Genomic DNA, 12,016 nt, shown 5'->3' with positions numbered 1-12,016 from the left:
GCCCGCCTGATGGGATTCCTCCCAGACCTCCGCGGCCCGTCGCCAGGGTGCAGCTCCGGACCAGCAGGAGGAGGAGGGTCCCTGGAGGGGCTCCCTCGGCGCCGACCAGACCGAGGTGTTTCTGCTGATGAAGGCCTCTCCTGAGGCCTGGAACGCCCGCTGCTGCGTCCCTCACTCTCCTCTCCATCCGCTGGAACCGGAGGAAGAGCCCCGGCAAACAGCGCATCCAGCCATCCCACGCCGTGCTGCATCGCTGCATCCCGGATCCTGGCCATCGTCGTCTCCATCGCCGCGTCCATCAGGTAAGTGAAAAAATATGAATATATATATATATTTTTTTTTTAAATGTAATAACAGGACAAATTTTTCTCCTGTTGTCCAGCGGGAAAGAGGGCTGCCTCTTCCCCGCATGGACTTATATACTTTACTCTCCACCCACCACATATAGATACATTTTTGCCCCATGCCCCTTTCACATAACCCTCCAATCCTTATACATGTAGCCTAAAACTTAATAGCCTAAAACTCCCAAACACCTAGTCATGCGCTTCCTTCATTACGGCTGCGCCTACATTACGCTGGGCTTACTTTTTGGCTAGAGACGTTTATTCGGGTGAATGTTATACAGAATTAACGTTGCCCATTTCTGTGAAATTCTAAAATCAAAAAGCAAAAAAAGGACACAAAATCCCGCAGACAAGCATTTCTCTATAACTTAAAAGCTTTTCATATCAACCCTGTCACTACCGTGGGGTCTGCAGCATGATATAATACATTTCCAGCAGGAAATTAATTACAAAATCAATCAAATATTATTGCATAAAGAACTAACAATCCCTTTACTATAGAAGTTACTGTATTATGGGAAATGCAGAATTTGTAGAAGAATTTCATTAGACAGGCTTCCTAGGGCTTGCTAGCAGTTGACATAAGACACTTACAAATGGACCACAGTTGCAGCATGTTGGATGGTCTCGGCTGACATGGTCCATCAAACATCTGTATTGAGAGCAAGTACAATTCCTTTGATGAATTTGTCCTCATTATATGCATGATAGTTTTAATTATATTTTATCATGCAGTGACTCAGATGAAGAGTAACAGACCATAGGCACCTGCAATGCACCCACTGGTATGAACCCATGCCAATGGAGATGGGGTGAGGGGTCAAGATATCAGCCATAATCCTAGCAGATATAAAATATATAATTGGTGGAGAAAAGCACTAAAATCTTTAGCACTTATGTAAGGTTCCAGTTTTAACCAGCCATGACATAAAAAAAAAATAATAATAATAATTAAAAAAAATGTCTGCTTTGACACGAAATACCAGCACTAATAAATGCATGGATAGAAGTTTGGGGATGGTGAGACCCCTGTATAGCTCAAACAACCAACATGTTTTTGTAGAGTTCACACCTGCACAATAGTCATAGAACATAATAGTAAAATTAAACACGGTTAATCCCAGTAAATGAAGCTTTAACAAGTGTTAACAAAAAGATTTGTCTTATAAAAGCCCCAGATAATATACACGGTTACCATCCGACCCGTATAAACGCTGCTTTCTACAGTAGAAATCTGAAGTTCCTTAAAATGAATTTGGTTGTTCTCCCAAAGTGAGTTTTCCTGGTAATAAAAGTTATATTTCGTATTGTGAAAAGTTTATCGCTAAAGGGGAATAAACAATTTTAACACTGAAGGAGAACAGTAGTGAACCGGACAGTCTAATTGTTTGCTGCATCAGCCTGCCGAGACCAGCCTTCTTCCTCCACTCCGGAGTCATACTCCTCCTCTGTCACCTCTTTATTTTGTGTTCTATGGAGAGAAGAAGGAGTAAATCAATTATTTTACATTCTGACTATGTAAATTTAAGGCACAGGTTGACACTTGAAAACAATTTTAAAGTTAAAGTCTCGTGTATTTCATTTTAGTTCCCTTAATTAAATGTAGAAGATAAATATTGTACTTTTTTTTTTTTTTATTAATCTTGTAACCATTTATATTTTATTTTTTAAAAGAACTTTCATGGGGCAGCCTTATTCAAGAGACACAAACTATCTTCCCGTATTGTGTGTGTAGACCGTGAAGAAGGGTGTGTGTTCGCGCTTTATGGGAGCTGCAACGAATGGCAGTTAATTAGTTAAAAACAGAAAAAGGTCATCGATTATCAGTCTCGGGAAGTCAAGTACAGCCCCTTCACTCATGAAGAAGTGAATTCCTTTACTTACCGAACATAGCTTGGCTCCTTTTTCCCTTCAACCACCTCCTGGTCCAACTCAACACAAACTATGTCAGTGTTTGGAACTTCAAACATGGGCTCAAGAAGCAGCTTTTCCTTAAAGAAGAAGAAAAAAAAACCCATCAATGGCAAACCCATTTACATTTAGGATTTTAAAAAAATAACAAAATTATATTATATAAGGTAATGGCTGTCCAACTGGCAGGCCTCCATCACCCAACAATACTAAGCTGCTGCATGGTATGATGTACGTTGCTCTACATTTTCCACAGAAGAAAATACAATAGCTCCAGCGATAGGAAAGAATGTGGACTTACCATGATTGAGCGGAGGCCTCTAGCACCAGTTTTTCGTTCAAGAGCCAGTCTAGCAATGGCCCGCAGAGCACCTTCAGTGACGTTTAATTCACACAGAAACACAATAAATGAGTACAATGTAGTCAGACATCTGAAGAAAAAAAAACAAAAAACATCTCAACTTATATAAAAAGCTATTCAAATCAAACCTTATCCATGCTGAACAGAGCCTGGTATTGTGGCACAACGGCATTACGTGGCTCTGTGAAGATGCGTACAAGAGTCTGTTCATCAAGGCTGTGAAGGGGCACCACTACAGGTAGACGTCCCACGAACTCTGGGATCATGCCAAACTCAATGAGGTCCCTTGCTTCCACGTGACGCAGCAGCCGATCCTTCTCTTCAATGTCTTGTACAGAGTTAGACTCCGCACTGGAATTTGCTAGATCTGCTGCTACAGCAACTCGACGACCTTTCCCCATATTAAAGGCTATGCCAAATCCCAAATACTGAAGAGCAGAGGGAATACAAAATGAAAACATGAAAGAGAGGAATAAAATAATTAAAGTTTACCTTCTACAAAGCTATTAATAGCACATGCGCATCTACTACTGGTCAGAGCTTTTACCAGTCATTCCTCTGGTTTATGCACATTATATTACGCTACCTGCGTCGATACATGTTGTTTTGCATGCCGTCCGTGCACCATTACCTACACCTGGGTGATCGGACTACTTCATACGTTTTGAAACTATGCACATTATATTGATACCCAAATTCAGAGGTTTAGGATAATGAAGATTTCTTTGCTATCAGGAGCACAAAGGCCAGGGTGCATTAAAGAGGGGAGTAGGCCCATAAGGTGCAAGAAGTTATGAGAAGGAGTATTGTGGACCATATCGGCATTATATAGCACCCCCAACAATTTGAAAAATGAAATACTCAAGTTCTTCCTAGAACAGTTCAAGTAAATACAAGTGCATATCTAAATCACCGTGTCAGGCAGGAGAGAGCCTAAAAATATCCAATGTATACGTGACACTTAAACATCTTAACTAGTAGAGGGCACAAACACAGGAAAGTAATCTGAACAGTCAGGGACTGCGTACACTTAGAACAGAGCTGCATATCTGCTGTTTATGTCGTCCTGTTGTGTGCAGAGGGAATCAGAAAGTAAAATGGGCCATTTTCAGGGGATATGTCAAACGTCTGATAGGTGGGGTCCCACCTAAACTATTAGTGGGTATGCCATGAATGTGCAAAATTGGGAAATCTTTTTAAGGATTTAAAATCAAACCTTTTCATTCTTCCTCCTACTGATGATCCTGTCCAGGCCATTGAAAGCTCCAGATGATACAAACAGGATGTTTGTCGTGTCAACTTGAACGGTTTCACCACGCAGCTTCCTTGAGTTTTTCTCTGGGACATTAACAATAGCACCTTCAAGAAGCTTCAGCAAACCCTAAAAATGAGTTACCGCAGGTTTTTAGATTTATATATGATCAAGTCTACTGGCCGAAGAATAATAAGAATAATAGGAAGAATAATAATAGATGCACCAACACAGCAAAAATAAATACATTTCTATATGTCCTGGAAACAGTAATATTATATAAATATGACAAAGCTATACAGAACTATAGACTTCTACAGAGCAGGAGAAGTTAAAAAGTGTTTTATTTATTACCTACATGCACATAATCAAAAAAGGCTACAAATCAGCCATACCTGCTGCACGCCTTCTCCGCCCACATCCCTCAGCTGATGTATGCCAGGGACACTGCCAATCTTGTCAACTTCATCCAAGAATACAATGCCTGAAGTAAAATAAATTATTATGCTCTATTTAGATGCCATTTAAACGTAATTTATTTTTAGTTTTTTTTTACTGATGCTTTGTACACATCTGCGTCAGAGGCTCTGTTGGAGGCCAAACTCACAATTTCCATCAGATTTCATAGGAAGAAAAGCAATGCACCACGAAGAAACCCGACATAAATCAATGGGGTCTGTCAGATGCACGTGGTATCCTCCATGCGACAGATCCGGCACTGCGTCACAGTTTCCGTTTGTAACAGAAACCGCAATGAAATTGTGAATAGAGAAGAACACAGAGGAGCTGAGTACATGGAAAGTCAGATGAATTTATAAAATGAGGAGGACACTATACACAGGGAATATCCATAAATAAAATATATGGGATAGGTGGAGCTCCCCCATCCAAGCGCTGCTCGGCTGTTACTGTAACTCCCATAGAACAGAATTAAGAGAGGCGCGAGCATGCGTTACCGCCTCCCCCTGGAATCAGTGGCCAGCGGCCACCTCACCAAGTGGAACGGGGCCCAGGGAACCCCCGTTCACCACATTTGTGCGGGTCCCAGAGCTTAGACCAGCACCTATCACACATTTATAGCATATGCTGTGGATATGCCATAAATGTCTGAGGTGAGAACTACCCTTCAATTCATAAAACTATAGCTTGAGAAGCCATAAACACACTAAAATCTATGTTGAAGCATGAACAGTATGGTAAAAAAAAAAATATGATGATTAATAACTACCCGTTCTCCTTCTAAATCAGTTACATGCTGCAATTGAGGTGCTATGACCAAATCAGACACGTTTACTGCCGACTGCCTTTAAGAAGAAGTCATATAATCAGCCTCTATCAAACGATCTTAAATATACAGGCATAAAATGTACACATAAAGTACAGTTAAGTTTACCGCTCAGACGGCACTGGTAACAGTCCAATATCATTCAGTATGGACACTCTCTCCCAGAAAAATGCAGTGGACAATCCGCAATCCAATGAGGGTGTGGATGGTAATTCTTATCCTTGTAGTTCCATCGAGCTCCTTATCGTCTCTCTCCACATTCAAAGAACTCCTGGTAGGAAAAGGATCTTATGTCTCTAATAGATGGAAAAAGTATATAACTGTACTTTATATATGCCATTTAGGGTATTTGTTGGATCATACCCAATTTAGTTTTGCCTGCTCCGGTCTGAGAGAGATATTGTGGGTATTTGAGCCGAGAGAAACCACCATTATATTTATAAAATATTGGTTCCGGTCCCGATCATGTGATTGCAGGGAAAGTTTGTTGATACAACAAACTTTCACGGTGACCGATTGCGGGTGCTGCAGTCGGTGTTCATGTCAAAACCGGAGGCCATACAACTTGCCCTCCGGGTCTGCCATGCACAGAAGCCTCTGGCTGGCCCTCATAGGCTTCCTGTCAGTGTGACTCTCAGCGTCACGCTGAGTTTATAATACATTACATTACCTAGGTAGTATAATGTATTATAGAAGCTATCAGTGCTGCAGGTCTTCAAGTAAAAAAAAGGTAATTAAAAGGTTTTATAAAAGTGTAAAAATAAGTTACAAAAACAAAAAATGTTTTTTTTTCCTATAAAGTCTTTTATTATAGGAAAAAAAATGAAACCACTAAAAAAAATTAAAAAAAAATAAAAAATTATATATATATATATATATATATATATATATAAAAGTACACATATTTGGTATCACCGCATTCATAATGACCCAAACTATAAAAATATAATCTTTCCGCACAGTGAACGCCGCAACAGAATTAAAAACCAATGCCAGAATCACTATTTTTTTGGTCACCACCCCTCCCAAAATATAGAATAAAAAGTGATCAAAAAGTCGCATGTACTACAAAATAGTAACAATAAAACAACAACCTATTCCGCAAAAAACAAAGTTCTTACACAGCTTTTTTGACTGAAAAATAAAAAAAGTTACGGCTCTCAGAATATGGTGACATAAAAAATAAATTTTATAGAAAAGTGATTTTATTGCGCAAACACCACAAAACATTAAAAAAAACTATATAAATATTGTATCGCCGTAATCGTATCAACAGACAGAATAAAAGGCATAAAGTAAAATGTCATTTATAGCGCACGGTGAACACGGAAAAAAAAAAAAGACAAAAAACATTGTCAGAATTGTTTTTTATTTGTCACCTAGGTTGCCCAAAAAAATAAAAAATAGAATAAAAAGAGATGAAAAAATAAATAAAAATCACATGTACCCTAAATTTGTACTAATGAAAACTACAGATTGTAACAACAAATAAGCCCTCACACAGCTCCGGTGGAGAAAAGATAAAAAAGTTCTGGCCCTCAGAATATAGCGACAGAAATTGCGCAGAGCATTCCAAAATCGGATAAGATTGGGCACCATTTATCAGTGCGACACTGGCCACATATCTATGAATTATTTACTGCATAATTATACCCTCTTATTATGCCCTGATGTACTCCGCACAGCCTACATATGCTCCAACATTATAAACTGAAATGCCACTAAAACCCCAAACAGAACTATTACCAAGCAAAATTTGCGCTCCAAAAGCCAAATGGCGCTCCTTTCGCTTCTGAGCCCGACTGCGTGCCCAAACACCAGCTTATGTCCACATATATGACATTTTATACCCGGGAGAAACAGCTCAAATTGTATGAGGTATTTGTCCTCAGTGGCACAAACTGGGCTAATGGCAGATGAGTGGAAAATTTAAATTTTCTCTTTGCACTATCCGCTGCGCATGAACCCCTTCACGCACCACGACTTAATAGCATGTTGTGGTGCGGGGGGGTTATATATGGGACGGGCTCAGGCGCTGAGCCCACTCCATATGCTGCAGGTGTCAGCTGTGTATTACAGCTGACACCCGGGACTAACGGACAGGAACAGCGATCGCGCTGTTAGAGGAGACTGTAAAAATGACATTATACTGCAATACATTAGTATTGCAGTGTATTGTACCAGAGATCTAATGACTAATAAAATGTGTAAAAAAAATATTTATTATTAGTGAAAAATTAGTGAAAAATATAAAACAAACAACGCACGGTGAAAGCCGTAATACTGAAACCCAAAAAACAATTGAGGAATCGCATTTTTTTCCAATTTCAGCCTGCAAAGATTTTTATTTTCCGTTTCCCAGTAAATTAAATGGTACTTTAAATGGTGTCACTAGAAACTACAACTTCTCCCGCAAAAAATAAGCCCTCACACCACCCTACTGACTGAAAAAGAAAAAAAAATTATGGCTCTTGGAAAGTGGGAGGGGAAAAACGAAAATAAAAAAGCAAAAAAATGGATCAGTCCTGAAAGGGTTAATAAATTTCTAATGAAAAACCATTTATGACCATGTGGGGTATTGCCGCACTTGGAAGAAATTGCTTTACAAACGTTGGGGTGCTTTTTCTCCTTTATCCTTTGTGAAAATGAAAAAATTCTAAGTTTTGGTGGAAAAAATGTTGATATTCATTTTCACGGCCTAATTCTAATAAATTCTGCAAAAGACCTGTGTGGTCTAAATTTACCTATCAATATATCACTATACCCCTAGATAGATTCCTTAAGGGTTGTAGTTTTCCAAATGGGGTCACTTTTGGGGGTTTTCACTGTTTTGGTCCCTCCAGGGCGTTGCAAATGCGACATGGCACTGAAAACCATTCCAGCAAAATCTGTGCTCCAAAATCCAAACAGCACTCCTTCCCTTCTGAGCTCTGCCGTGGGTCCAAACAGCAGTTTATTACCACATATGGGGTATTGCCGTAATCGGGAGAAATAGCTTTACAAGTTTTGGGGTGTTTATTATTTATTCCTCGTATAAATGAAAACAAAATCTATATTTTTTCAGGAAAAAAAAAGTAGGATTTTCATTTTCACAGACAAACTCCAATAAATATAGCAAAATACCTGTGGGGTCAAGATGCTAACTATACCCTTAGATAAATTCCTTGAGGTGTGTAGTTTCCAAAACAGTGTCACTTTTGTAGAATTTCCACTGTTTTGGTACAAGACCTCTTCAAACCTGACATGGTGCCTAAAATATAGTCTAAAAAAAGGAGGCCTCAAAAGCCACTAGGTGCTCCTTTGCTTCTGAGGCCTGTGTTTCAGTTCATTACCACACTAGGGCCACATGTGGGATATTTCTAAAAACTGCAGAATCTGGGCAATAAATATTGAGTTGCGTTTCTCTGGTAAAACCTTCTGTGTTACAGAAAAAAAAATGTATTCCAACTAAATTTCGGCAAAAAAACATTAAAAAAAATGTTACATTTCCCTTCTACTTTGCTTTAATTCCTGTGAAAAGCCTAAAGGGTGAAGAAACTTTCTGAATGCGGTTTTGAATACTTTCAGGGATGCAGTTTTTAAAATGGGTGACTTATGGGGTCCATCTAGTATATAGGGCCCTCAAAGCTACTTCAGAACTGAACTGGTCCTTGAAAAATAGCCTTTTTTTAAATTTCTTGAAAATGTGAAAAATTGCTGCTAAAGTTCTAAAATAATTTCCAAGAAAACTATGCAAATATAAATTAGACTTAATGGAATATGTGAAATATTGATACCACACAAAATAGTTACTGTTTTACAAGCAGATACATTTAATATTAGAAAAATAATTATTATTTTTGCAAATTTTCTTGAAATTTTGGTGTTTTTCACAAATAAGCAATGAATTTATTGACCACATTTTTCCACTAACAAAGTACAATATGTCACGAAAAAAACAATCTCAGAATCGCTTGGATAGGCAAAAGCATTCCAGAGTTATTACCACATAAAATGACATGTCAGATTTGGTAAAATAGGTCTGGTCCTGAAGGCCAAAAGGAGCTTGGTCCTGAAAGTGTTAAGTATGCAGGCACTCGCAGGACGTGATCAGATCATAGCGGAATAATACAGGTATGTAATCTCTCATTTAGAGTAGCCTATTTGGATTTACTATATAGTGCCTAAGGCCCCATGTACAAAACCGTAAAAACGCCCGTAATTACGGTCCCATAGACATCTTTTGCGTACGGGAATGTGCTCGGGCCATTGAAAAATATAGAACATGTCCTATTTCAGGCCATAATTACGGCGCATTGAAGTGTATGGGGCTCCCGTAATTACGAGTGGCTACGTGTGTGCACCCGTAATTACGGGAGCGTTGTTACGCATGGTAATCATTGTCCAGCGGTAGTCACTGTCCAGTGTGCTGAAAGAGTTAAATGATCAGTGCTGGATATAGGGAAGGGGCTGCACTGATCGGCAGTAACTCTTTCAGCACCCTGGACAGTGACTACTGCTGGACAGTGAGTACCATGCGCGGCGCACACAATATAGATTTCTAATGTTTCCTTCAAAAACCTGCAACAAAAAAAAGTTCATACTTACCCAGAACTCCCTGCTTCTTCCTCCAGTCCGGCCTCCTGGGATAACGTTTCATCCCATGTGACCGCTGCAGCCAATCACAGGCTGCAGCGGTCACATGGACTGCCACGTCATCCAGGGAGGTCGAACTGGATGTCAAAAGAGGGACGCGTCACCAAGACAACGGCCGGGGTACGTATGAACTTCTTTTTCTCTCTATCGCTGCGTTCCGCTGCAGAAACTCTGCCCATTCTCTCTATCCAGCACGGATAGAGAGAAGAGACTGCCGATCAGAGCTGGATAGAGAGAAGAGGCTGGCGATCAGTGCTGGATAGAGAGAAGGGGCTGCCGATTAGTGCAGAATCTCTCTCTACGTGTAAAGACAAGCAGAAAAAATGTGTCCTGGAATACGGGTGACTACGGACCCGTATTTACGGGCACGGTCCGTAAATACGGGTGACAAAGGACCCGTATTTACACCAGTATTTACGGGAGGGGAAAAATATGGTCATGTGTATGGGGCCTTATGCAGTATAATACAGGGGGCACTTCCATTTCAGAGAAATGCAAAGGATGTATACAGAGCCATAAAGTTTAAAAGAAAAAATACATGTATGCCAGACAGCAAGAAGTTATAAACTAATTTTTCTATATTCTTTATAACATGTTTGTATTCTGCTGGTAATATCTTTCTTCCCTAACCACGCAGACTGGCAGTATTTGAAAAAAGTGGATAGGTAGGTGGGTACAGCCCATGGTCACCTGAAGGCTGCCTAATAAAAATAAATAAATTATAATAATATTGAGACAAAAATCAATTTATTTTTTAATTTTAATTTTATTTCAAATGTTTTTGTTAAGCTGAATAATTATTAATAATTAAATCCTTTAATCCTGGAAAATTCTGACTGTAATCTCCAGCCCGGCAGATGTTACATCAGGATATTCAATCTGGTGGTAATATTTCTGATGGAAATCATAGATCTTATCTTGTAAATGTTGATGTTAAAATGTTTTCCTTTGATGTTATAAGGTCTCCGATATCATGATCTTAATGATATTATAGGTCGCCTATTCTGATGTCTTGATGTTACAACAGAAGATGGCTCTAAGGAACCGTGATGGACGACGGCTCTCTGCATCTCTGCTTTTGTTGCTTCGGATCTTTCTCCTTAGACATTTGGGAATCCAACATCTTGTACTTATGAATGACTCCATGCTTGGCCAGGCCTCCTTCACATGACAACTGAAGGGCCTGCTGATGTTCTCCTCCTCAATATATAGAACCTCCTCCGCTACATCCGCTTCCTCCTCATCCTCTTCCTCCTCTAGAATAGTCTCCAGATTTGGCCAAAAAGAGACTTTGCCAAACTTTGATGGCCGGAATGCCGGCTTAGCCTCCTCCACCATCTTTCTCCACATCTCATCTGGGAGCTCCTCCTCGTCGCCTTTCTTCATCCTGTTCAGAAAGTCCAAATCTCTTTCCAACAGTACAAATCCTCACAAAGTCCAAATATCTCACCAACACTAAATGTCTCCACTGACAACTAAAACCCTCAAATAAGTGTCAGCTCTGCGGCTCCTTATATAATGTGAGTGATGTCACAAAGTGCAGGGGCGGAGCCGACTTTCACCACATTCCGTAACATCTTCCGCAGCTGCGGCAGTTATTTAAAGGGCCATGCAGCCAATCTAATTCACTCTAGGGAAACTAGTCAGGAAGTTCTCCTCTGCTATATACAAAAGGCAACATCATTATCTGTATATAATGTGATGTTACATGAGACGTAAAACACAAATCATTTATAACATATATATATATATGTTCTGTGTATATGAATCAGTGTAAAACTATTTATATTTGTAAACTACAATATCTCTTTCAGATCATCGATAAAGAATTATCAAGTACTTACCGTGTTTTACCTTGGATCTACGTTCCTGGTGTGTAAAATGATGTCCTTTAGTATGCTTTATCTTGTAAACAATATCAGATGCGCTTTTTAAAAAAAGATATATTCTGCAATTATTGGCTACAAAGATTTGTTTGATAAACAAATTCTTTGAACCTTTATGTCTAATTTTGAGATCGATGGGCTATTATTTTTTGACAGTATACACACAGTGCGTTTGAATAGCGTTTTTTCTGTACCAGTTCCCTTCTAAAGAAATACTAACTCTTTTTTATCTCTTTATAAAGAAACACTAACACTAAGGCCCCATGCACACGACCGTATTTTGGCCACCCGTAAATACGAGTCCTAGGTCATACGTATTCGACCCGTATTGCACCCATA

The 12,016-nt window shown here is 39.4% G+C and overlaps 1 protein-coding gene across 1 annotated transcript; it reads right to left on the bottom strand.

Annotated features, from left to right (window-relative positions):
- Positions 1–600: 600 nt before the first annotated feature.
- Positions 601–11,177, bottom strand: LOC142750470 (ATP-dependent clpX-like chaperone, mitochondrial). The gene is made up of 7 exons (XM_075859473.1): positions 10,922–11,177; positions 4,267–4,355; positions 3,836–4,000; positions 2,749–3,047; positions 2,560–2,653; positions 2,232–2,338; positions 601–1,818 (listed from the first exon to the last, which is right to left on the bottom strand). Exons 1-7 carry the CDS (start codon positions 11,175–11,177, stop codon positions 1,728–1,730), a joined length of 1,101 nt encoding a protein of 366 aa, XP_075715588.1. The 3' UTR covers positions 601–1,727.
- Between the last annotated feature and the right edge of the window lie 839 nt (positions 11,178–12,016).

Source organism: Rhinoderma darwinii, chromosome 3 (genome assembly GCF_050947455.1).
Source record: "Rhinoderma darwinii isolate aRhiDar2 chromosome 3, aRhiDar2.hap1, whole genome shotgun sequence".
Classification (NCBI taxonomy): Eukaryota; Metazoa; Chordata; class Amphibia; order Anura; family Rhinodermatidae; genus Rhinoderma; species Rhinoderma darwinii.
The sequence above is the reverse complement of the archived record's forward strand: the minus strand, read 5'-3'. Positions and strand labels throughout refer to the sequence as shown.